General features: G+C 40.6%; 1 protein-coding gene across 7 annotated transcripts in view; it reads right to left on the reverse strand.

Moving 5' to 3' along the window:
* Tln2 (talin 2) overlaps positions 1-27,413 on the reverse strand; it is a 400,739-nt gene that overhangs the window by 101,811 nt on the left and 271,515 nt on the right. For all 7 annotated transcript variants that reach the window (XM_058573295.1, XM_058573296.1, XM_046426521.1 and 4 more), the window contains 12 exons: positions 27,026-27,139; positions 24,784-24,892; positions 23,794-24,002; positions 23,131-23,229; positions 19,101-19,268; positions 17,762-18,056; positions 14,970-15,136; positions 10,731-10,859; positions 9,587-9,700; positions 7,484-7,597; positions 4,459-4,593; positions 1,647-1,775 (listed from right to left, as the gene is read on the reverse strand). In XM_058573295.1, the coding sequence (XP_058429278.1) occupies positions 1,647-1,775; positions 4,459-4,593; positions 7,484-7,597; positions 9,587-9,700; positions 10,731-10,859; positions 14,970-15,136; positions 17,762-18,056; positions 19,101-19,268; positions 23,131-23,229; positions 23,794-24,002; positions 24,784-24,892; positions 27,026-27,139 (1,782 nt within the window). The remainder of the gene's footprint in view (positions 1-1,646; positions 1,776-4,458; positions 4,594-7,483; positions 7,598-9,586; positions 9,701-10,730; positions 10,860-14,969; positions 15,137-17,761; positions 18,057-19,100; positions 19,269-23,130; positions 23,230-23,793; positions 24,003-24,783; positions 24,893-27,025; positions 27,140-27,413) is intronic.

Here is a 27,413-nt window from a genome sequence, read left to right on the forward strand (position 1 = left end):
AGATTAGAAAAATGGGCAGAGTGTTTGCTTCCCATGAACAGCATGTCATCTTGCTTTGTAAGCTGAATAAAAAAATTCAGAGGACCAAGTTGGTAAAGGCCTAGGGTATGGATAATTATTTGCTTAGTAACTGAGGACAATGTTTTGGAAGAGAATGTCTAGGTGCACTGTGAAAATTCAAAAAGGCATAAGAGAATACATACAGATTTAACCGGGTAACATCTTTCCTGAGAGAGGCTGTGCCTTCAAATACAAATAGCGCCTGACCCATTGCAGCCAAAACATAACAGTGCACACATACTGTAGGTCACTTTCTTTAAAAAGTGCACAGTGTTTCTCACATTCTACTTGACCCTGTGCTTTATGTAAAGGTGGAAAACATGTCATGTCAGCCCCTTGTGGGCTCTGTATCTATCATTAGCTGGGCGACTTGTTAAGTGACTTAACCTCTCTAAACCTGTGTTCCTTCATCTTTTCAATTAGGGGTCATTTGATTTAACAAGTATTTTCGGAGTGTTTCTGATGGGTCAGACATTGTTCTGTGGCTCATTAGGGGCTCCCAAAGTCCCTTTACATTCAAAAAGACTTCATTCAAAGAGCAATAGTAGTTAAGAGCAGCGGCTCTTAGGGCTGGGATTTGGTTGAGTGGTAGAGTGTATGTCTAGCATGCATGGGGCCCTGGGTTCAATTCTCAGCACTACAAACAACAACAAATAAACAAAAACGTCATTGGCAAAGGTTTTAGAGTCCTGCAAATCTGGATTCAAACCTTGATTGTGTCATTAATTGGCAGATCACTCTGGACAGAACAGTGACAATCTTTGTGACTATTTTCTCAGGTGGTAATGGGTTTACGGAAACATTTATTGGGTTATTATCACAATAAATGAGATTTTGTGTGTGTGTAGAGTGTTTAACAGGTGCTTAATAAATGGTGGCATTTTATTAGCAATGTTCAGAAAAATATGGGAAAGTAGTCAGGATTGGTAAAATGAGAACTAGTAATTTTTAGCCAAGAAAACTCTGAACGTAAAGATCAGGAGGTATCGTAACATGATCCAATTAGCTATGTGGTGCCATCATTCCGTTGGTGGCTTTCCTGTTTTAAAGTGCTTTGCAGTGGTCCAGCTCAGTGCCTTGCACTTTTTTTTTTCTTTTTTAAGTGACTGGTGATCATCTTTCCTGTGTTTATCATTATAATCCACTGCCACCTATTTAATGGATATCCAAGACTCAGAGGAGATGCTATCCACTGCTAGTTGATAACACAGCTGGATCCATGAGACAATACTCCCAGTTCCAGATGTAGTCTCCTGGGCTGCATGGGACATTCTTTTCAGTAAAAGGCCACAGGATTAGACCACTGGGCTGAAACACTAGCATTTATCTCATTTATCAAAAAGAGGGGTAAATATTAATAGATGCCTGCTTATCCTCAGCCAAACCCTAGGAAAGCACACACACACCCATCAAGAGAATCTCATACAGGGTGATTTCTATCTTAATGCTGTTCCAAAGAAATGTGGCTAATCTAGGGCACTGCATTCAAAAATGCTTGAAATTTTGGGACACTAAAGTCAACTTTTAAAAAATGCCTCAACATGCCAAAGGCAGAGCCCACATTCCAGTTAGCTCGAATGGCTCACCGTTTCTCCTGGAAGTGGCTTCAACTGACTCTCCACGGCCGCCATCTTGGCATCCTGAAGCTCATTCTTAAGAGTTTGCACCGTGTTCAGAGCTGAATCAATTTCCATAGGACCACAGGCTTCATGGGCCTGTCAACAGAGGAAGGAATATGTATACACGATCTGATGCTGTAGTCCTCTGCAACACATGAAATGCTTTCCTGAAAATACCCAATGATTCTCTGAAACTAGCAGTCAGAGGTAAGGGTAGCAAATAATTCTTCAGAGAACAAAATCCTCCTCAGTTAACACTTTATTGTCCCTAAATAATCAATTATGTATGTCTCGTAACTGGATATACTTAAAGTTTCCTTGAAGCTATTTTATCCTCAGAGTTATAGAGGCCTTTATTTACAGTGCCTGAATTGTAGTGATAGGGTACTGTGCAGTGTGTGAATGAACGAATGAGCAACCAAGCCATGATTCTGTATGAAACTCATTCTCTTTACAAATTTCTATATTTTAAATCATTATCTTCCATACTAAAGATTATAGAAGTTTTTTCCCTTGGCTGTTTAAGAAAATTATTTTATTCTCTTAATCGTTTAGGACATTGGCTGCCAAATGCTGCAACTGCATGCCCCAACACACAGGTCATTATATATATACATGGTCATTGATCAGATCACAAAATACTGGTAAATCATAATTTCTCTCCTTTTTTAAGATAATAATAACAACAGTAATAGGAAATATTGATTAATTGATTTCTATGTGTCAATACTGTAAGGTGAGGAAACTGAGAAACAGAGAAGTTAACAAACTTGTTGGGGTCACAAAATTAAGTTGATGACAGGGTCAGAATTTGAGTTCAGGCAATCTGATTCCAGACCCTGCACTCTTGAACCTTATATTACATTATATCTATCTGTCTGTCTGTCTATCTCCGTGTCTTTCTGTACCCCGTGTCCCAGAGGACAATTTTACTCAAGGTCCCCCCTTGTAACTTGCGGCTCCTGAGCAGCTATTGAATGTTGGTGTGTGTCTAAGACCCACTGAGGAAACATATTAAAATGCAGATGTTCAGGCTCTTCGGCCCAAGATTCTGGCTTGGTTGCTCAGAGGCAGCCTGCATTCTAAGCACCCCCAGGTGATTCAATGTGGATTATCTAGAACCTTTCTGACAACATGGCTCAAAAAACTTTTTTCTTTTTTTGGTGTGTGTGTGTGTGTGTGTGTGTTGGTTGTATCCTAAAGCTCTGGACATTTTTCTTTTTCAATGTAGTGTGCTGCTTTTTTCTATAAAGGGATTGCTCCAATGAGGAAAAGTGAAATCATGTTTTAACTTCATGCTAAATACCACATCTGAGCAGTAAAGAGATCCTTTGGTAACTAATAAGTTTTAGAGACTGAAATTTATTTAGTCCCAAATTCTGTTCTATTGAGTCCCTTGTTGAGATATGAATGCTTCCATATAGGATGAGAAAACCTTTTAGGGTAAAAAGGAGCAAAGCTGACTCCCCTTACCGCCCCACCCCCTGCCACCAAAGATTTTCTGCCTTAATAATTTGTTATTAAGTTCATAAGGTGATAACTAGAAGATATGACCATTTCTCACCACAGTTCGCCTCTGAAATGTCCCCCCAAAGACCCATGCGTTTAAAGTGTGGTTACCATCCCATGAAGCTTTAGGAGGTGGTCATGGTTTGGATATAAGGTGTCCCCCAAAAGCTCCTGTGTCAATGCAGGAGTACTCAGAGGTGAAACGACTGGCTTATGTGAGCTGTAACCTCAGCAGTCCATCCTCATTTGAACAGACTGGGCGGTAACTGTAGGCAGATGGGTCATGGCTAGGGGCATGCCCTGGAACTTCCCTGTTGTCCCTTCCCCTCTCTCTGTGCTTCTTGGCCACCATGTCTAGAGGTGTGCTCCTCCACCATGATGTTCTGTCTCACATGGGGCCATAGCAATGGAGTCATTCCACCATGGACTCAATCTCTGAAACCATGGGTCAGAATAAACTTTTTATCTTCAGGTTGTCCTTGTCAGGTATTTTGTCCACAGCGAAACAAAGCTAATACAGAGGTGGTGGAACTTTTAGGAAGAGGGGCTTAGTGGAAGGAAGTTAGATAATGGGGTACATGCCTCTGAAAAGGATGTTGGGGTCTCAGTCCCTTCCTAGACACCCTGAGGCAAACAGTCCTCCTCTCCTATACACTCTTGCCATAACCTATGGTGCTGCCACAGGCCTGAAGTGACAGGGTTAAGTAATTATGGACTGAAATGTCTGAAATTGAAACTGTGAGTCAAATAAGCCTTTCCCCTTTTTAAGTTGATTCTTTCAGGTATTTTGTATTTGGCCCACAATACACCTGGCACCAAGACATTTCAGAGGCGAACACAGTAGCAGAAAGATGACTAGGTACACTTATTTTGGCCTACAATACACCTGGCACCAAGACATTGATGACTACCAGTTTCCTGCAAGACTGAAAAACAGAGGAGGAGCAGGAGGAAGCATGAGATTTAAAATGGTTCAACAAAAGTCATCTGTAACTGGAAGGTGATAACTAACTCTGGGAGACAGTTTAAATGTAGAGTATAAGCCAACCCATAGGGTATCTTTAATGCTCTTGCAAATGGATTGGACAGCTCTCCCAAGCAAGATGTTATTAAACTTCTCTTAGAAAAGGTGTAACAATTTAAGTGCCAGATCATACATATTAAGGACTAGCTGTGCTCAGGCCATGGGCAGCACCATGACCCTCCAGCAGTAAGGAACAAAAAACCCCACTCCTGGCGAGCTGACTGCCGTGCTGAGAGCCCCACTTGCCTTCTGCGAGGCGGTGCGCAGCTCGGCCAAGCTGGTTGCCAGGTTCTTGGCACACTGGCTCAGCTGCATGGCTGCGGCCTGGTCGCTCACAGTGGGCACCGCAGCCTTGGCAGAGGACACCATCTTGCTTCCAGGCTGTGGACAGATGAGAAGAAAGTAAGACAGCACCTGGGCAGCAAGAGGCATAGACCCACTGACAGAGCCTCCTCCATGGCAGCCAGATGTACTTCACCCTTGTGTGCAACCAAAGGTATGAAAAATTGTGCTCTATGTGTATAATATGAATTGTAATGCATTCTGCTGTCATATGAAACAAATTAGAATAAAAATTAAAAAAAAATTAATCACCAGCTACTTCCCTGCCTCACCCTACAAATTACCACACCTAATCAGATACTCCAGGGCAGAACAATCTAGGAATATTAACAACAACAAAAATGTATGTGTTGTGAGGGGTTAGGGGAGGCAAAATCAGGAGAGTTGCTTGAATTCTCATTTAAAACTGATTTCAAAGAGTTCCTTATCCAACAGTTTTCTTGGAATAGCTCTTTATTCTGAGTTTCAAATATACCCAATAGATTATTTAGAAAATGAAGTAAGATGAAGCAAATAAAATAACCTCACATTTCATAAAACAAAATAATTTTACTATGCATGGAAATCTGTGTGCATGTACATGTTTTAAAAAATAAGATCATGCTATTTATAATCTCAATTAAGATTTTTATCTTTTCATTAGCTAATAGTATTCCACTGCACACATCTGTTAATATTTCTCAATTCTTGCTCTTGGGCATGTTCTATTTTTTCCAATCTAATAAATACTGGCATAATAAATGTCTTTCTAGCTAAATCTTTGCATACATTTACAACCTTCAATGTATAAATTTTTAAAGCTGAATTTCTGAATCAAAGGCTTTTAATGTTTCTCTTTAGAAAAGTTCTAACAATCTAAGTGCCAGCTTATAACTATGAAGGAAAAAAGCTTATCTTTTTAAGATTCCTTAACTCTTTGACTTAAATTCTTTACTTAATGAGAATTTACAAGAAAAACCAGAATGAGTCTACTGGGGCTGTGGCTCACTGGTAGAACACTCCCCTAACATGGGAGAGGCATTGGGTTCAACCCTCAGCACCACTTTAAAAAAAGGTACATAAAAAAAGTTGTCCATCTACAACTAAAATATATATTTTTAAAAAAGCATGCACAATTCACATAAAACAAATAACTGAAGCATATGAAAAAATGTTTAACAAGGTAAAAACCACAGACCGACAAAACCAAAAAGAATTTTGTAGAAAAAACTGGAAAAACATGTTTCTCAAGTGCTTAACTTTCCATCTTCTAAAAGATGTATTAAAAAGTATGGTCCATATAATATTAGTTACAAATGTAGATTTGTTCAATCTTCTGGAGAGGCAATTTTTTATGTGAAGAAAGTTTAAAATGTCTAAACTTTTTCATCTGTCAATTCTATTTCTTTTTTTAAAATAGTTTTTTTAGTTATACATGGGCACAATATCTTTATTTGGTTTATTTATGTGGTGCTGAGGATTGAACCCAGGGTCTCACACGAGAGGCAAGTGCTCTACCGCTGAGCCACAACCCCAGCCCCTGTCAATTCTATTTCTATTCATTTTAACCTTGCCTTTTTCTCATAAAGATCTAAGTGTCTATGAGAGGAATGTTAAAATAACAAAAGAAAAGAAATAAACAGGGCAGAGAGAGAATGGAACCAGGAACACATCTACACTATTCCGTCACACACCCTACAGTCCTGTCAGTAGCAAGGTGTGGACAGCACACACAGCTGGCTCCAGGATCTCTAGTAAAAAGACAAATATTGATGCAAGTATAAGTCTCAATGTTCCAAAAAATTAAATAAGCTGCTTGCAAACCTGTTTCTAGGAATTTACCCTCACAAAGCAATTCAAGAAGGAAACATAAATTTGAGCACAGAAATAGGTTGTTTATAAAGGCAAAAAAGTTAATAATCTATATGTCCAACAATGGGAGAACAGTTAAACACAGAATATGCATATGACGGAAGATTGTTCAAAATAAAAAAAAATGCTCATGTGTTACAGGAAAAACACAAAGGATGTATATGCAATGAATTGCAATTTAAAATACATTTTCATATACATATATGTGTACACACACACACACACACACACACACTCTGCATCTGTGCAGTTAAACATGAAGAAATAAAAACATTTATATTCCATCTCTGCTTGTTGGGGTTACAGCACTTGGAAAAATCACCCACTGGGTGGATCACACTGGTCCTACAACTGTGTGTTGAACTAGAAAGGGACGAGATGTTGAACTGCCTTGGTGGAATTATCATGAGAGGGTGGCAAGTGACCCAAGTGGCTTGTTTTCTGGATGTGCTACCCACTCCAAGGGGAGGCCAGTCCCAGGTCCTTGGGTTCATATAGTACATATCAGCTGTTTGAGATATAATTAAAGAAAAAGTGCTGATAAAGTAGAGAGATATGAACATAAGCAGCATGTAACATGAAGATTCCCCATGACTGAACATTGTCACTTCATTCAATTTTCCTTAAAATGGATCTATCCCTTACCCCACAAGAACTGCTAATCCTGACCAACTGTCAAAATGACCTGAGGATCAGTCAATCCCATCTTTGGAGAAGCTTATGTTCACCACTTGTGTTTTCTTGGTCTGGAAATGTCAGCACTAGGCATTCTAGAAATCTAAAGCAATACCCGGTTCTGGGCTGTTCATACAACTTGTAACCTGATATGTTTTGTTTTTCTCTTTAAGGAGAAATAAATAAGATACTCCCAAGAAAAGTGAATCATGGACTACCTCCCCAGGCAATTTCCCTGTATGTTAGCATTTTGCGTTGCTAAGCAAAAGCTACCTCTACTGAGATTGGTCAGGTCAAGACATAGCTAAGGCTGTGGGGTCCACTTATTCGTCTTCTTAAGGACAAAGGTCAGATCCTCCCCATTTGGGTGCTCTGAGTGAAACCAAGGTGATCCCAAGGTTACCTGGAGGAAGTTCTGGCTGGAGATGATGAGAGCCAGCTGGGCACTAAGGTCTTCTGCTTGAGCCTGGCTCCCTCTCACCCCCTGGACCAGCTGAGGGATGTGATCAGCCACTGCCTACAGGAAGCAAGGAGATAGAAACTGAGCACAGGTGGCATGGTGGAACTATCAAGAGAGGGTGGAAAGTGACCCAGGTGGCTTGTTTTCTGGATGTGATACCCACTCCAAGGGGAGGCCAGTCCCAGGCCTTGGGTTCATATAGCACATTAGCTAGCTGAATCTTCACCAACACTGAGTCGCATTTCCTGGGTTCTCTTTTCCCCACACACTCTACCCTGTGGTTCCCAAATGTCTTGATATGTTTGGCAGAAGATGATTCTCCATAATGAAGCATTAAAAGAATTTCCCTAGTTACAACACACACCGCCCTGGTCATTAGGATTGTAGAATCAGAATTCAAAAAATGACATGACTCACAGGTAACTAAACTGAAGTCTTATGGTCTCATCAGAGAAGAAAGTGCAAGAATTTCTCAGCTACCAGCACCTTTAAGTGCTCTGGCCTCTTATTTTGTAGGCATGCATTCTGTACTCCAGCGTTCATGTGGCCATAGCTCCTCTTTCTAAGTTCTAATGAGTTATTTCTCAATGTGGAAAGCTCAAAGCCCAGAGCAAAGGAGAGAAGAGCAGCAATGGGAAAGGCAGGACTGCCAAATGGTAACCTTCTCCAGGGCCTTAGGAGATAAGCCCTCCATTCTCTCTGTGCCCCCTCTGAAGAGCCAGGCATCAGAGGTCTCAGCACCACAGACGATCATTGTCCAGAGCAAAGGTGTCCAGAGCATCCTGGCCTGATGACACATCTTTTCCAAAAACCTGCTTCAGCAAGGGTTAAAAAAATATTTCCATGGAAAGTTTTCCAGGCCCTTTCCAGGGCTAGTAATTCCGGTAATTTGGTCCATTTTCCCTTCTCCACCTGAACCTGACAAATGACACTCCTCTCATTTCCTGGCAGGACACTCAGAGACCAAGCATCTTCAGGATCTTTACAAGAGAGAGAGAGAAGGCTCATCCTGTGGCATGTCCCTGGATGTGAGCAGCACCTGCCCCCTGAGGACAAGCCATTTCCCCATCCCTGCGGGCTACTGAATGGAGCCCAGAGCAGGAAACAACCCCCCTCCCAACAGTGGCCTCACTCTCAACAAACCCCTCTGCTTCCGCATAGTTCAAAGCACAGTAAGCCCAGGATCCTAGCACATTGCTCATGTTCTTTCTTCTAGAACACATCTGATCCCCAACAGGGGGCTGAGAACAGAAATCAGGAACAGAAGGCTCTCTACAGTAGAAACAGTGTCACCTTCCAATCATTATTTTACAGAGGAGATTTAAGGAAGGAGAGAAAGGGAAGTTAGCTCTGATAACCTCAGCACACAGCCCTTGCTGATCACACCTTCAGGAGACTCCAGCCAGACATCTTGCTGGCTTGTGGGCAGTGACTCTACCAGTGGATTTTGTGCCTGGAACCACTCAGAGATGTCCTGGGAGAGTCAGCTCCCTGGGACAATTGCAAACCCAGCCTGACCTTGAAGAGAAGGGAACGAAGGTGTTTGTAGTAGGCTGGTCTCAACATAGCATCAAGGCCCGAATATTGGAAGAAAAGAGACAAATGGGTGACAAAACAAAGCACAAAAGCACAATGCCACGGAGCTCAGACAGGATGAAATAAACCCTCAAGGTGGAATTAGTAGAAAGCAGGAAATCAACCCGGCTACAATGAGTAAAGGCTGAAGGTGAAGGCCCGCCAAGAGAGAGGCACTCCGGAAACCCAGCACCTCATTACTATTTCAGAGCTCTAAAATGGTCTCCTCATTGATTTTCCTTGATTCAGTCTCTCAAAAAGAAAAGAAAGCAGACAAAAGAAATGCAATACTGAGGGTGGGGGAGAACATTTATATTCTCCCTCCAAACACAGCCCATCCACTTAATGGACAGACGGGGGTACACCTGGAATGTGGAGCTGAACCAACTGGATCAGGGGCCTGGACCTTTCTCAGTCACCAGGAGGCTTGTCATTCTAACGCCATCAGGGCCACCTATGGTGGAATCTCACCTTACAGCTCTGGACCAGCTGCTGCTGGGCTGCAGGGTTCTTGTTGGATGCAGCTGCATTCTGAGAGGCTGCGATGGTCTGTGTGGCCGCAGCTGCAGCCTGCTTAGCAGCAACCTGCAGAGCAGAGTGGAACAGGTCAGGCTGGGTTTGCAATTGCAGAGTCACCTGTGCACATCCTGCCACTTTCAAGCCATGGAGCTCCAAGAACAGTCTGCCTTTGAAAAGCCACTGAGATCCCAACCTCATCCTGTCCCATTATCTGCCCTGGGTTTGTACTCCCTGCATAAAGACAGCCATACCCAAAGCTCAAGTTATGATGTTTGTCTTTCCCAAAAAGACAAGAACAATCCCAAGACTGCGATAAGCAGCAGTATCAAACTTAAGCTCCCCAGGGAAAAAAGATCTCCCCCAGGCTACTGTGTATGTAGAGCAAGGCAGTGGTCTAGGACTTTCCTTTCACAGCACCTGGAGGCCTCAACTCAGAAACCTGTGCCACCAGGGTAGTTAAATGAGTTACTATCTCCTCTCCTTCCAAGCACAAGTCTAATTTTCTTCCTTCTGATCATAAATGGAGGGATTCCCTATGAGACATGATCTCAGCTTCTACTCCCACCCCATTTTCCTAAGGGTCTCCTTGTAAATTCATGAGAGAAATGATGTTTTTGCTACATAGTTTTTGTCAATAACTATTTCAACTCTTGTCAGAATATACTAAAAAAAAAAATTTCATCTTACTCTCACACCTGTCCACCCAAAACTACTCTCCATCTGGTCTTTCAATGTCCATATTTTCTATGGGAAGCCATGTAAAAAGTCATTGCCTACCCAAAATATCAACGTTTTCAGTGAATGTGTGCATCCTTTAATGCCAGGGGTGGGGAGAGGAATCACACTTTGGCCTGGAGAAAAAAGTCTGCATTCTATTTCTGAGAGTTAGAAAGGATTTTAACTTTTGGAAGCCATGAACTACAACAATTGTTCAAATTGTGTCAATGCCTTTAAAATAACTACACTATCTGATAAGACTGTTAACCTTGATTTAGCTTTCTGATATGGCTATTGCTTTTTGTTGATTCAACTAGTTTTTTCAAATAAATCTTTACAATCTAAAATGGCATCCTTGAAAGCCAGTGTTTTTCCTAACCTCCAGCCGGTTGACAATTTTTTTCTTAATAGCATTCTGGGCAGCAGCGTTGGTTGCTACCCGGAGACCTTCGGCAGCTTCTCTCAACCTTTGCTGCTGGTCTTCATTCTCTGGGTTAGCTGCAGCTCCCTGTAAATGTGAAAATAAAGATTTCAAGTGGTCCAGGGGGCAGCAGGACACAGTCACTAAACACATGCTTCCAATTTTCCTTTTTTCTAGTAATAGAAAATATGTGGAAGGAAAAGCCAAATGCTGCAAGCATCTTTATGATTAGGATGTCTCCCCTTACGACCCAAAATATTCACCAGGGGGATGTTTCAAATCTGCATAGCTAAATAGTATCCAATGGTAATAATTAAACTCTGGAGATTACAGGTATTGGTCATCCATACAAATTACCTTGTGATCTGAAAACCATGGTTTAAAAGACATTAAGATATCACATGTTATTCCATTAAAACATATTTATTTATCAGCTAAATATTAATTTAAATAAAAACGAATACATTTTGCTCCAGTCTGGAGTTTATATATAAGGTAAAGGGCACAGAAATTTTCTTTTACAAGGATGGAGAGTTGTGCCGCATCACTTACTTTTCTTAAATCTCTTTTTACTGAGTTGAAATCCTTTGGGTCAAATACTATTGTGTCAAAAGTTGCTCTCATGGAAAGAGAGTGGAGCAGTAATTACCATAGGCTGGGAAAGGTGTAAAGAGCAGGTGGATGGACAGAGGGTGGGTTACAGGTGCAGGTATGCAATTGGACAGGAGGAAAACCATCTAATGCTCTAAGATAGCACAGTAGGACAGCTGTGGTTGATGACCATTAATTCTATATTTTAAAATAGCTGGCAGAAAAGATTTTAACATTTCCGGCACAAAGAAATGATAGAGGTTTGAGGTGATAGATATGCCAGTTACGCTGATCTGGTCATTCTAACATCATATACATGTACTGAAATATCACACCGTACCACATATATATGTATAATTATGTATTGATTAAAAAATTTCACCCAAAAGATGTTCAGATAAGTCTCTTTTCTCCACCTCTCTCAAGGAGATTTTTATGACACTTGGCAAGGCAGACACACATCTTCACATCACTGCTGAAACATCTGGTAGAATAGGTAGATGTAAAAGGTGAAGAAGATTCTAGTAAAAATACATGGCCTGATGAAGGGAATGTTGGGGGTGGGTAAGGAGAGGGGTTACGGTGGAGTGCCCCCAAAAAGACTTCAAGGAAACACTGGTTAAAAACCAAGCCTAGAAATTATGTTGCTGGAGAGTCAGAATCGGAGAACATAGCAAGTAAAGCTGGTAGCCAATTGAATTAGGAAAAGAAACCCAACAGCCTTAACCTGACATAACATGGTCCTGATATGCTGTAGAACAATGGGATATGCTGTAGAACTCTCACACACATGGTCTCACCAGTAATTTTATGAGTCAGGACCTTTGGAGGTGGAAATAAGGCATATGAATTATAACATGTGTCCCTCGGCTAGTTCTACAGCCCTTTAATTACTTTAGTTGGACATGTCCTCAGAACCTATGTGGATTCTATTTAGATGTGTGGGATTCTGAAGCAGGAAAAGGCTAAATATAATGAAGAAGGGATACATTTTTACTCCACAAAGACTTAGAGCAGGTGCAGCCTTCCTTTTGCACCCACAATAAATGCAGCGATTAAGATTTTTCTCATAAGACCTGGATGTTTGTGACCAGCACTTGACGTGTATAGACCAACAGCCTTTTTCCATGACTTCAGGATAATAATACTTGCTTGCAAGGTAGGCAGGACAGCAGGGAAAAGCCCATAGGTTTACTGAAAATCAATTTTTTTGAATGTCTTAAGTTTTCCCATGGTTAATTCATCAAAGTTACCATAACTGGTATCTTTTATAAAAATTACAGTAATTCCTACTGGTCTGGCCATCTTCTTGAATAGGACTTTCTACTAACTTAACCACTTTTAGTTGTCTTGATTTTGAGTTTCTAGCAACTATGTATAAAAGGATTGCTTGGGCTTCTTGTGTATTCTTTTGCAAGTTTATGAAGTCAGTTCATTTTATTCTGGTCATTGGGTATTTTTTTAAGCCACTCCTTGAATGCCCAATTTTGTATTTTGAGTAGCTATAAACAAACATTTCAGCACTACACACTGATGCTTTACACCTTCTTCTGTGATGTCTTTTTTTTTTTTTTTTTGGTACTGGGGATTGAACCCAGAGGTACTTAACCAACTGAGCCATATCCCCAGCCCTTGAACTTGTAATCCTTCTGTCTCAGCCTGGATTATAGATGTGCACCATCGTGCTCGGCTGCAATGTGTTTTTTGATGATGTATATGGAATGTGGCAGACCAATATTAGCTTGAAATATTAGCTACTGACTAAAAAATATTTTTCTCTGTGTACGAAATATATACTTCAGAAGTCTAACCATTAAATGTCCTTTAGCTTTCTAAAAAAATTATATTAAAATATTGTTATGAAGACAGTGAATTTTAACTAAAAGTACAATGAATTTACAAAACCAACACTGTCCCACTAACATATATTATCAAAAAATCATAGATCATTAGAAGAAACAAGTTTTATGCAACTTGGTAAATTCAGAGAATTGGCTTGGTGAGCAGTGACATTAAGTAATGAATGTTAGTCCTGGTTCAGTGACATCTGGCTTTATCTTTTTGAGCTTAATTTTCTCAAAATGTGTAAAATAAGGGACTGACTAGATTTTCACATTCTAGCTAATAATTTCTTGCAAATATGAGGGCTTATTTGAAATAGCTACTTATAGACTTAGAAGGGGAAAAATAATAAAACATTTAGAAAAATGAACCACAATACAAAACCTTAACATATTTTTGGCTAAAAGGGGGGTGGTGAAAAGCAGAGCTTTGTGGCTGCAACAGGGAACAGAGACAGAGAAGGAAGTGCAGACCCTGCCTCTCCCCAGGTCTTTCCTTCCCCTTCCCTGGAGCTAACTCTATGATCTCTCTGTCCTTCAGGGGGCACAATGGCAAATTCAGTCCAGAAAGGTCCTGCACATGGCTTCTGTACATCCCAAAACATTTTAAGTGAATTCACAAACTTAGGTGAGCTATGGAGCCAGGGAAATGGGATGAGATGTGGAATTGTGTAATGAATCTTCTACATTAAAAATGTTCTTTTTGGGGCAGGAAGTTGAAGGTGATTTCTATTTCTTTTCTATACTTATTTGTATTTTCTATTAGTTACAGAAGTTCTGTGTGCTAGATGCATAATAATAAAGCATAGAGGAAATAAGGCCATTTTATTTAAAACAGTTCTCACTTAGAGGTACACAATGGGATATCCTGTAGAACTCTCACACACATGGTCTCACCAGTAATTTTATGAGTCAGGACCTCTGGAGGTGGAAATAAGGCATATGAATTATAATATTTCATGGGAAGCTCTGAAAGAGACCTTTGGTTAAGAATAACTGGATTTTAGAAGCATCATGCTACAGCATAGCTGTCAAAATGCACAAAGACAACTCTTAACTCAAACCCTTACACAGGTTGAGCATCTCTAATCCAAAAATCTGAAATCCAAAATGTTCCCCAATCTAAAACTTTTGGAGTGGTTTACATGATGCTCAAAAGTTAGATCTTAGGGGAAAAAAAAGTTAGATCTTAGATTTTCAGATAAGAGACAATCAACAAGTAAACTGTTTGAGAATATTCCAAAATTGAAACAAAACAAAACTCTGAAATCTGAACCACTTCTGGTTCCTAAGCATTTTGGATATGGGATACTTGAGCTGTGTAACATTTTAGGTTGCTCCTGGGAATTGAAGTACAGTGAAGTTAGAAACACTCAATTATGCAAAATCTTGATAGCAGTTTAGTTGAGAAGTCAATGGAGGGCAAGGTAACATTGAGACTAGAAAGAAAGCCATTATAGGTGAATTCACTGCTGAAAATTTCCAGGTTCCACTTGCAATTAGCCAGCAGTGAGGAACAATTGCAAAAAGAGCCCTCACTGAGCAGGGCACTTTGCTGTCTGTGGCTCAGTCATCTCCTGTCCCCTGAAGAATTTCTGTCCATGTTTAACATCCTCCTTTACCACCTAACCCAGGTTAAATGTTATGAAGCCACTTAGATTTTAAACAAAGAGGAATGCAACTGACCATCCTTCATCTTTCAGGTACCTTCAAAATCTTAACATGATAGTCTTTGTTTTTCAAATCAACAAATCCAATATCATACCTTTGCAGCTTCTACCATGCGAGCAGTGGAGTCAGCTAATAGCTTTGCTGCTGCCAGGAGCTTCTTTGAATTTTCCATGTCAATTTCAGCCTCTGCATCTGACCTCATGGCATTGACAAGATCCGAAGTGGCCTGGGCCAGGACCCGGGCCTGGCGCACCATCTCACCTAGAGGTTGGGACAGACGATGCAGGCTGTTTGGCTGCCTTTCAAAATGGGTACAAGCTCAGAGGTCAGTACAGTCTTATCTCTACTCCTCTGACAAGAAGGATGGAGGGAACTGAACCTCCATACTCTGCTCCTAAGCAATGGGCCCGAAGTATAGCCAGAATGGAAAATATTCCCTATTGCTCCCAAGGCAGTACTCCCCAAACACATCCAAGTTCAACCTGTAACTATGAAGGCTAAACATGACACAAGTAGCCAAAAGAGGAGCACTTCATAAAGAGAGGGCAGGAAACAAAATTACATGAATTTACTTTTAGTAAATAGTTATTTAGAAAACACTGTTTACCTCACTTCAAGAGGCACTTATACAAAAGCCCCTATAATAAACTCTGAGAAATCAGCATAGGTAAAATTTATTTCTAAATTTTGGATTTGCATCTGCCTATGACTGGATGACTATGACAGCACATAGCCCACTCTTTGCTGTTTGGTCCTCCCAAGTAGGAATACTGTCAGACTCAAGTACTAGAGGTGCCTTGGCCCAGTGTCTCCATCAATGTCTTCTTGCTCACATTTTTCTTCCCAGCACTGATTTGGACCCGGAGTTTCCAAATGTTGGGTCTTACTGTCCTTGTGATTTTACTGAGGTCTACTTCAGCTTCCTTTTGGAAGTAGAAGGGGTGAAATAATAAACATCAAAAATAAAACTACTTCATTAAAGGACTTATCCCTTGAGTCAAGTTCAACTGAGAAGAATGCAGGAGCACTGTGATGTTAAGGGGCAAGAAAAAAGCTTTTCTAAACATAAAAATGGGCTAAATTCAGTGTGGTATCCTGGATTAGATCATAGGACAGTAAAAGGACATTAGTGAAAAAAATTGACATAATCCAAATACTGGCTACAGTTAACAGTAATGTGCCAGTGCTTATCTCTCAGCTTTGACAGATGTGTCATGGGAAGATGTTGTCATTAGGGAAGATGTTAGAAATGGGAGAAATGGAAAGGTATGTCGAACTCTGAAACCTCTGCAACTTCTTTATTTTTTCAAATCTGGAAGCATTCCAAAATAAAACACTTATATATATAAAAAAAAAAAAAACCAAATTGGAAGATACACACACACAAATCCAATTGTGTGGCACTTTCCTATTTTGTTTAATCATTTATGAAGGATATAGATTATAATTTTCAAAAAAAGAAAAAATAACCTTTGCTTTAAAGTATTACCGTTTGCTGGGGAGGAAGTAGGAAAACATATTTCTTACAAAATACTGATAGGTTGCAACTATAAATCCTTTTGGAAATAAATTTCAAAAATTTTTAAAAAGGACATACCTATAGCCCAGCAATTCCACTGATAGAAATTTATCCTTCATACATACCCCCCAAAGTAAACTAAGGTATGCTTAGTAAACTATAAGAATGCTTACTGTAGTATTAATTTTGTAACAGCACAATAAGATAACTTGGATATCAGCTAAATGTCCATTAAAATACAATTGGTTAAGTAAAAGCAAGCCCTCCAATAATTAACATAGAGATAAACATGAAAAAGTCTCTAAAACATATTAAGTATAAAAAGATTATAAATAGTATATGTAACAGTTCTGCTTATATAAACAGTAAGGCGGTCTCCTCTTTTCCTCACACACATAACTATGGGAAGGTCAGGGGTTTTGCTAAATGAGTAGGTTATAGCTGCTCTTGTGGGTGTGGGAGGGGTAACTGTGAGATAACGAATATGAAAATCTGTCCACTGTAGTAACCATTTTACTATATATGTATATTTTAACATCATGATTGTGCCTTAAATACACACAATAAAATTTATTTTAAAAAACCCATATTGCTAAGTGTCAATTCTGGGCATTTAGAGGGCATAGAAGGGCTGAGTCTAATTTACTTTTCAACTAAATACTGAAAAGGTATATTACATATATTTTTTAAATTGACTCAGCAAAGCAACCAATTCAGAGCTAAACTTCCCCTCTCTAGCCCTCAGATCCAGAAGACAATATTCCTCTGCTTTATTCATCTTGGGGCCAGGTAGCAGGTAACTGGTACCCTAATGAAATACCTCTGTGACTTAGAGCATGCCTACTTGCTTTAGACCAAATTGCTTGCTATGTCCTGCCTTGCATCACTCCAGGAAACTCCAATAAAGGCTGCAGTGTGGGCCTTCCCCTTGCTCCTGTTCTCTGCTTCCTGACCACCCTGGTGTTTTTCGCCATGACCCTGCATGGCCTGGGGTGACTCTCTGGGGACCTATAGGTAGGATCAATTGATCAATTCTACATTACATGCCTTGTCTCTGTTTCCTCAGTAGCTGCTCTGACTTTACCATACTATATGCAACATGTACATTTTTAAAACATAAGGGTTTCACTTTGAATCCAAATTACAATAAAAACCTGGTTAATTTTGCACAAGTCTGTAACTGTGGCTATAAACGAGCATTTTAGAAGTCCCACGTTATCTTTTCCAGAGCCTTAACAAGGAAGTCTCAGACTAAGGCTGATGAGAACTTGCTCTTGCTAGTCCAGTAGCTTTTACTTATCCTATGGATAATTGTCACCATAAGGGAGCCCCAAACCCCTTCATCTACCAATAGCCATGTGCCTCACCAGCATCACCCATGGAGCTGAAGATGCTCTCAGTGACACACATGATGGTGTCGGTGGCTTGGTCATAGCGGCCGATGGGCTCTCCTCGACTGGCAAACTGCCGCACATGCTGCAGGAGGTCATGCAGGGCCTGGCTGACCACGCTGGCTGCCGCACTGACTTGCTTCAAGAGCTCACTGTCCCCAGTGGCTGCCTGGCAGGCTCGGACGCAGTTCTCCACTGAGCGATCCACAAGTTTCCCTGCCTCAATCAGCTGCTCCTGGCACACGGGGGAGCTGATGGTGGGGCTCACCACCTGAAGGGAGACAGAAGTGGGATTTGGATGCTGCAGGTGATGTCTGGTCCCCAGTGTGGCTGGCATCTCCCTTGAGTTCCTTTGTGCCCTGGGCTTGAGTTTTTCAAGTACCAGGGAATCAACTAATTTACTGCTGTGTCTCCCTATAGTTCACTATTACACTTTGGGAATTTAGTGTCTTGCTAATTTACATTCTCATTAGTCACATATGACAAATTTGGATTACTACTTCCATAGAGATTTCTGATATTTACCAATTATAGCACGTTCTTCTTAGGATCTTCTGAAGTAAGCCTTCTTGCCCAAGATGAAATGACTACCTAAAAGAACTGTATTTTTCCAGAGGTACCTGGAACTTTGTTACTTATTTGTGGATCCCATCAGGGTAGCCATGGCAAGCAGGAAAACCACTGGGGTCACCCCTAGATTGATGCTCAAATCCTCCCACAAGATATGAAATGCCAGGCTTGTAAGATCACACATCTACATAGTATGAGACATTCCGGGTCCTGTCTTATGAAAAGAATACACGTGGTGGAGTTGAAAGGGCATCTGGGATCAGATGGCCCCGAATTATACTGTAGTCTGTCTCTACTTCTGTGGCTGAAAGCACCTTACTAACTCAGGTTCTTCCTCAACAAATGAGGGATAATGATATTTAATTTGCAGGATTGCCAGGGAGCTTTAATGATGTGATTCCTAAAACAGAGTGAATATAGCCTAGAACAATTCACATCCTCACTCAGTTACTGCAGTATGGAAAGGACCCTCCAAAGAGCTGTGGATTATTTCTGAACCCATTCCTAACACTGTACCATACAACAAAAGGCTCTTCCTGTGCACTATAAATAAAATGCCCTGGGGGAGAGAGCCATTTGCAAAGACATGGATTAGAGAAAAGGACTAACTGCCTGAAGAATTGAAAAAAAGCACAAATGATAAATTCAGCAGCTTATACTAAAATCCTACCACAACACCTAAAAGAAGAAGACACCAGAATGTGTGGCATGTGGTAGGAAGGGCTGCAGATGCCAGCTGGCTTACCTTGGCACATGCCACAAGCTGAGAAGTGGAAAGGGCACACTGAGTGGCAGCAGCGATCACCCTGTTCTGTAGGACAGTGTCTTCAGCCACTTGGGCAACATTCTTGGCCTTCAGCACCAACATGGCAGCAGCATTGGCGACAGCTTTGGCCAAACTCATCAAAACATCCTAATAATAGGGAATAAAAGACGATTCAGTAATTTTTTTCTATTTACCCCTTAACAGCCTGAAAATATGTGGCATCCACCTAAACATTTCATTCAAATTCCATTTGATCTTTTCCTTCAGCACTTAAGAATTTCTTTTCACTTTTTTTTGAAATGTTAACTTTTTCCTAGAAGTAATTAATGAAAAGGACTTGTATTCTAATTACGTAGTCTCTTCCTAAACCCGTTAAATAATATAGGTTTAAATCTAAAATGGGTTAATCCAAGGGAAAGATTTTTATTTCAACCACTGATTCACATCCAAACAGTTATCTCACACTTGGTTTTGACAATGTCTCTTGAATATATGATTGATGTGGTGGACTAGGAGAAGCTGAAAATATACTCAGATGCCACAAACACCATGTGCTATAGGCAGGTTATAATTCATGACCTCCAAGTCATCATGCCTCATTGTAGTTTGAAAATTTATCTTTTGGATTTCTGCTTTGCACAAGGATGCAAGTTATCATTGGAAAGTCAGACACATCTCTGCCTCCAGAGGGCAATGTTGGACATGCACAGACAAATAGCTGGCCCCAAAACCTACAGCTGAAGAGCCAAGGAATGCTCTGAACATAAGTCATTCTCAGCGTCTGTAGCCTTGTGGTCAGGGATTAAATTATTATGGAAAATGGAAAGAGAACCCACACAAGTAAACTAGCTACAAGATGATCTGACTGATCTTGATACAAGATGCAAGGAGTTCTGAGCCTTTGAAGATGAGTTTATGCCCCAACTCAATGAAAAAGCCATTCTGTCGGCAAAAGGGAAGACTCCTTTGACTTGGCTAGTCAGATTTGTCACCCATCTGTTTGACCTGAAGAATAACCACCGTTACATTTAATTTACCTCTTTGCTTTTAATACTGAAAGCAGTTTATTTGATTTAGAAATGCTTTCTCAAACATGTGAGCCATTTTTATTTTGAGCAAACATGTCAAGGCTTTTTCCCCAGAGGAAATGTGGTCAGAAGTCTTTATTAATTCATCAGATAATAAAAAGCACTTTTGATTCTAAATGCAAAGGGCACCCACAGAGTCTTTACAATGAGATATTTTATGAGAATATATATTGGAAAGTGTGTTCAGCCTGCACCATTTTACACACACAAAAAAAGACTATGTGACATTCAGGCAAATCTGAAACCCAAGGAAGCCTGTTTTGAAGTAGACAACCAAGTGGTCTTAAAGGAACAGTTCAGACCAGCCTTTCTCAGGTCTGTGGTGATCCCACATATCCAAGGAAAAAGTCAAACCCAAGAAGCTTAAAGCTGACCTTCCTTTGGGAGCTGACTGGCACTTGTCTACTACACAACTTTTCCCAAGATGGACCACAAAGTTATAGTTTTTAGACACCTATATCAAAGCTCAGTTAAAAAGCCTGAATATCAATAATATATTGATATTACTAACAAGATTTTTAAACATAACTTCCCAAAGCAGGCCACAGTATTCTCTCACTTGATATGAATCCATCTTTACATAAGAGGACCACAATTCAATAATGTAGAATCGTGATTGTTCTAAAGGGCTTTGTTAAAAATCACTTTAAAAAACCCTGTTCCTCCTATTAATTTTGTCCAAAAACAACATAGTTAGAAAAAGAGCATGATACTACAGCTATAGTTGCTGACAAAGCCTTTGTCAAACTTTTCAACAAGACCACTATTATGTTGCCTGTGTAAAATAAATCTTTGTTAACTCTGGGAACATGCAGTACACTGAGAACCCAAGAAAATCTCTGAGATATGATCTTAAGACTCAGAAAAATAGAGTAAGAAATTGAATGTGAATAAGCTAGGGGCTACCCCCACTGGAAGAGGCTGAGGATTACCTCCTTGAAAGGGGCCCTACCCAGGGACCTCATACAACTGAACTACTGAGTCACTCTGAGCATAAACCTGCCTCCCTAGCTGTGACTAAATAGAAACAAACATCAGGAAGCAGAGTTTTCATGTGAATGCAATGAAAACAATCTGTTAAAGGAAAGGAGGCAAAGTTTAGAAAGCACAAGGATGCATGAAATTTTGTCTTAAGGCAGAATCATGACTTTCTCCTCAACTATTCTTAGCACTTTGGGGAGAATAATAATATTTTCAAGGAAATTAAATTGGGCATTTCAAGATAAATCTAGAAAACCAGCAGTTGAATCTAACATATGCCAAATTCCTAAGTAGATACACCTGCCTATAAGAAAATACCTCAGCTCATAAGTGTAAGGCTAATACATGGACAGTTTGAGGATTTGGAAGGACAGTCAGAATGGGGGCACAATCAACTTGGGTTTAGATGGGTGTATTTCTGCAGTCTGCAGTGAATTCTATTTATAGTGAAATTATTTCTGGCCAGCTCAATGAAATAATTGGGACCTACCTTCCTTCATGACACAAATGTTCATACACTGAACATCTGATTGTACCAGGATACAGATGGGTCCTATGATCACAGCACCACAGGTATGTGGAGAGTGAAGGAGACACAAATAAATCTATGCATGAAGGTACAAGTTTCATGTCTCACAACACATCTGATCATATCATAGTCTGACAAACCTTGCAGCGATAAAACTTGGTAGTTCTATAGAATATGACATGCAAAACTGTCACCCACGAAGCAAGAAATTGGAATGCCAGACACAGCTGAATGAAGAAAGCTTTCTCTCTCTCTCTCTAAAATATTACCAAGTCATTGCCAAATGAAGACATGGTCAGAGAGGATGCAGCCAAAAACATAGGGAAAATGTATTTTGGGTGTCAGGGAGTTAATAAAAAACACATTAATTTTCTGAATTTGGTGATATTTGTGATGTTGTTTCTGATATTTGAAATTTGTAGTGATTTTTTTCCTAAATATTTCACTGCAGTTACATACACGTATATTAAAATTTTAATGATGTAATACATACACATACATATTAAAAATTTAATAATTTGCAAAAAACTTTAAAGATCAATGAAATTTTGCTGAATTTTCAAACAATGAGCTTGACACAGATTCTGGTCCAGGGAACCCAGGTATGAACAGTCACATTTTAATTAGGATGGCTTTATGCATTACTTGCAAAATTAGAGACTTAAGAAGAGGAAGGAGTAAGTAACATTGGCCTATAGGTGCACGAGGAGAGCTCATTTTGGCCTGAGTCACTCAGCTGCTGGCCTCTGTGCCCCGTCTGTGGGTTGGAATAAGCTGAGATCTTGTCTGAGCTGCAGCATGGTTATGCTGATTGTGAATCAAGCCAGCTGCAAACAGTGGCTACAGCTGTTCACCCAAGGGCAAACAGCATGTCGCTGGAAAACAAAGGTCACAGAAAAGACTTCACCACCACACTTATGGTTTTAGATGAGATACAGAAGGTAGAACCACCTCTGAATACAAAGAAAAGCCTACAGTGTGTTGTGCCTGAAGACGGGGTTTGGTTTTCACATTTACACGCAGACTCAAGAATGATGCCAGAAGAAACTGCCCTTGAAGAGAGAGAACAAACCTGAACAGGTGTTGACAGCTGTAGAGGTTAGGTGGCCAATACAAGGCGTTAGTGACTATTTTCTCCACTTTTGTATTTAAAGCATATCCAGAAATTTGATAATCAGAAAGGTTAAATAAGTATGATAGTGTGATGGTGCATGATTTATGTGTAATGAGCCTTTCTATTTAAAAAATTTTTTTCCATTAACACAAAAGACCTCACTTCCCTAATAATCCCTCTCGATCTTATTCTTGACAGCTCAAAGATTGGAATTGTTTTCCATCAAATTCTCCCTGATCAGTTCTGAACCAGCACTTAAGACTCTCTTCTAAAATTGTAAGGCTGCACATATCTTACTTGGAACCGCTCATCAGTCTCATTCTCTCCGATTTGTCTCAGAAGATCTCCACTGGCTTGTCCAATGCTTCCAGCAGCAGTCAAAACGGTCTGTCGAGGCTGTGAACAAAGAACATACTTTGGTTGGAAGGAAAATACATTTCCTCTACAGTGTCTTCAGCCAGGGCAATGTGGAGAAGAATCACATAGGACTAGCAACTTTTATACATCAACAAGAATCTCAGGCTATTGGCCAACTAGGAAACAATATTCCGTGAAATCTGAGCAAAGTAGGTACCTGGTCTTACACACCAGCAACAGGTGGATGGATGTGAAATGTCCAATGAATGAGCATCATACAGCTGGTAAAAAGGTGGTAGGTGCTGGATGGAAACTAGGGTACAAACATGTATCCTCTTTAAATGTGTGCTAGTCATGTTTGTTAAGTTTCTGGGGATGTATCTAATTAAGTACCCTTGTGGGAAGGCCTTCATACTAAGAGCTCAACCAATTCCAAAAGTTGAACAAAAGTATTTGCACCAATTTCAACAACTCCCAATACTGCTGTGTGGTAACACACTCCATTCAGATAGAAGGAAGAGCTCAGGAAGTCAAAGGCCCATAGTCTCCAGGGTATGCAGGTACTCATCTGAATTTGAATGAGTGCTGGTCCTTGGAGCTTACCTCTCCAGAAGTAGGCTGCACAGCTTTCAGCAAGTCGGACACTGCCCCAGCGAGGGTCCTTGCAGCTCGGAGCAAGTCCTCCCCACTGCCAACCTCATCGTCCATGAGAGCTGCCAACAGCTTCACACCCTTGGACATCTCCGTCAGGTTGGAAGAAATAGTGGTGATTGCACATCCCACGGCTGTGTAGTCAGTGTCTGCAGGGTCACCTGGGACAGAGAAGGACCATTACAATCAATGCGGGGTGGTGAAGGATGAGGAGAATCCAGGTTGGCAAGAGATGGCAAGGTTGGCAAGTGGTCCTGGTGAGAATTTTCAAAATCCCCACAATGGCAGTAGTTCATTCTCCATAGCTCTGCAGGAGTACAGTGAGATTGACCACACCCTGTTTCCAAGGTGACTTCAATAAGGTCCTCTCATCTGTTGGCTTCATATATTGAGATACGGAGCATGGACAACTTTAAAATTCCATAGGAGGTCTCGGCATGTCATGGCGCTTTTTGCTAGGCTTTTGTCAGTAGCTCAGGGGGGACAACTATGCTTTGGAAACACTGACACTGTAGAGTGAAGCCAGGGTATCTCCTGCTCTCACTTGACAGCGTCAGGCTGGGAGTCACACTATGCCAGAAGAGACTGCTGTTGGACAAGATAGGAAAAGGCACAGATGATAGATTTGTCCTTTCAAGATCATTTTCAGACATAAGTTCCCAGAATGGAGAAACTGGCCTCACAGACTTTGAAGTACGTCCAGCATGTTGACTAACAATGAGGAGAGCTACATGTGTGTTTTGTGATGATGATGCATGATAATGATAAAAAGGAATGAGATGTTCCTTACATTTCTCTTGGATAATTGGGAAAAATACCTAAAGCAGGCCAAGTATCTAAAAATACACTACCTTCTCATCATATGAAAATCTGTTGTTTCAATCAAAGAATATATATTTTTACACAAAACCACAATACACCACAAAATGCTCAGGGACTTACCAGCCGTGAGGTTAACGACTGAAGCCGTTCCAGCTGTAATAGCATCGACTTGAGAATGAATTTCGTGTTTGGATTCGTCCACTTTGTTCTGAACCCATACCCTAGACGCCTGTGAAGCCAGACAAAAGCATGACACAATCACGGCAAAAAATTACCCATGGGACCAGAGAAGTTGGCCATAAAATGAGGCCAGCATTTTGGTTACATTCCCCTTACTGGGCTGGCACTGAATGAGCTCTTGAGTCATCTTAAGCAATATCCTTAAAAGCCTTTTAATCTGTTCAGAGATACTGAATGGCATATAACTCCATATCTTATACTGTTTTTTTTTTTTTAAAATTTAAGATTTAAGGGAAAAAATTGTATGTGGCCTTAGGTAAATTCAATTGAAAAAGAAGAGAAAAATCAATGTCTCATAATAATACTGCACATTAGCATTAACAGTTGTTGGTAATGTTCACTTTGCTTTTTAGGGAACAAGGTTAGAATTGGAGATTTCAGTCCAATGCAGGAACTATTTCCTGTTTACAAGGTCCACCCGAAGACAATGCCATGCTCATGTGGATGTGCTACCTTTCCCCGTAGGACTGGGTCCAGGGGCCAAGATCCCTGTTCTGGATCCAGCTCCACTGCAAGGTAATGGGACCCTGGGCAAACTATATCCAGGTCCTATGCCTTGTCTTTCTTCTATTGTAGAAATTCAACTGTTAAACAAAAAAAAAATCTTTCCAGCTCTCAGGCTGTCTTGGAATCTATACATAGTAAAATAATTATTTTCTGGCACTTCAAGACTTATCTAATAAATGATCATTTACATAGGTAATGGTAACCCTGTTAGTAAGATGAAGATCTGCTTCTCTAAATAACCCCAAAATATTAATTTATGACCAGGATGTGTGGAGCACTAATAATACCTTATTCCATTCTAATTCTTTGAAAGTTGGTGAGGAGGAATGTTACATCCAGATATTTTAAAGCTCAGTCTCATGATTACCTGGGATATGGAAGTCTGCCATATATTTTCACTTTAAAGTTTTCCAGAGTAAAATCTTTAATAATTTCAAATACTTGGGGGAAATAGCACTGAGGACACCAATTACCCTGTTCCTCCACCACAGTATGCGAATGGAAAAAGCCTCAGGGACAACTTGGAAAGCAGTCCTGGCCAGATAGGATGATGCTACAGATCCTCTCTTGGTTCTGGCACCCATAATGGCATCAGCCTATTCCACAGCAGTGGTTAACCTTGACTGCCCTTAGAATCACCTGGGAAGAATGAAAAACACTTATGTCCAGGATCCACCCACTATGATACTAATTTATGTGGTCTGAACTTGGGTTTTAGGCTTCATTTTTAAAGCTCAGGTGATTGAGGTGAGACTACTAGCCACTGCCTCTCCAATTTTAATGTGTACACAAGGCAGAGGGGAACCTGGCTGAAATGCAGATTCTGGTTCAGTAGGTAGAGGTAGGCGTATGATTTAGCACCTCTTCCAAGATTTCATGAATTGCTGCTGCTGGCCTGTGGACTACATTTTCTTGGAGAGGAGTTAGCTGGTTTCATGCTGCAGCAACTATAGGAAGGTCTTTGGGCCAATTACCCTGCCTTGCTGCAAAGCTCAGAGGTTATCAAAGCATGATCCTTACACAAGTAGCATCAGTTTTACCTGGGAACTTGTTGGAAATGCACATTCTTAGGCTCCACCCCAGACCTTCTGAGTCCGAAAGAATGGAGCTAGGTCTCAGCAACATTTTAACAAGCCCTCCAAGTGACTGTGATACATGCTAAAATTTGACAGCCACTGATAGTAATAAATATAACAAAACACCTACTGCTCACTGAGCTCTTAACTACATGCTTGATACTTTGCTAAGAATCCTACATGTGATTAAATCAGTATACCTTCATAAGAACCCTATTATGAATGACACAATGGACATTTAGAGAGTTGCCTAGATTGAAACAGTCAGTGAGTGAATAGGGGAACTGGGATATGAACCCAGATCACTTGACTCTGAGGGCCCAACTGCTCAGTTCAGTGATCCTACCAACAGCCTGCAGCAATGATTCTCTTCCCCTGGTCCACAACTGAGAGACAGAGTTAACATCCTGGAAACCACATGGCTTTCCTTGTCATTTAGCTGAAGACTGAGATTCACCTCGTTGAATCCAGACAGAGCTCATAACCTTGTTTTCTGCCAGAACAGAGACAGCAAATAAAACTCACAGATCAATATTTACCATATCCTGGCCGAGAGGTGGCAGTGAGTCAAGCTCACTGAGGTCATCCTGGGCCTGCTGGACAGCATGCATGCTTGTGTTGATGGTACCCATAAGGGCCTGCTGGGCTGAGGTCTGAAAAGGCAGATAAACAAGGTAGTCATAGAATGTTCCTGGGACTGACAAGGCCCTCCATGCAAAACTGCAAAACTGAGCTCTGAGCTCAGCCAAAGGTACATCTCAACAAATGCCCGAATTATCTACCATTTCAACCTGGGGACCAAAACCAGACATTGCATTATATTAATAGAATACAAAATAAAGGTGATTGCAACAGAGGAATTATCATCAGAAGACTCTAGAGAGCTTAATTAGCTGACAAGAAGGCTCAGCTAAAGCCTTAATTTAA

The sequence above is a fragment of the Marmota monax genome, unplaced genomic scaffold (genome assembly GCF_021218885.2).
Source record: "Marmota monax isolate L192 unplaced genomic scaffold, Marmota_monax_Labrador192_F-V1.1 WCK01_AAM20220418_F8-fsc00078, whole genome shotgun sequence".
In the NCBI taxonomy this organism is placed as follows: domain Eukaryota; kingdom Metazoa; phylum Chordata; class Mammalia; order Rodentia; family Sciuridae; genus Marmota; species Marmota monax.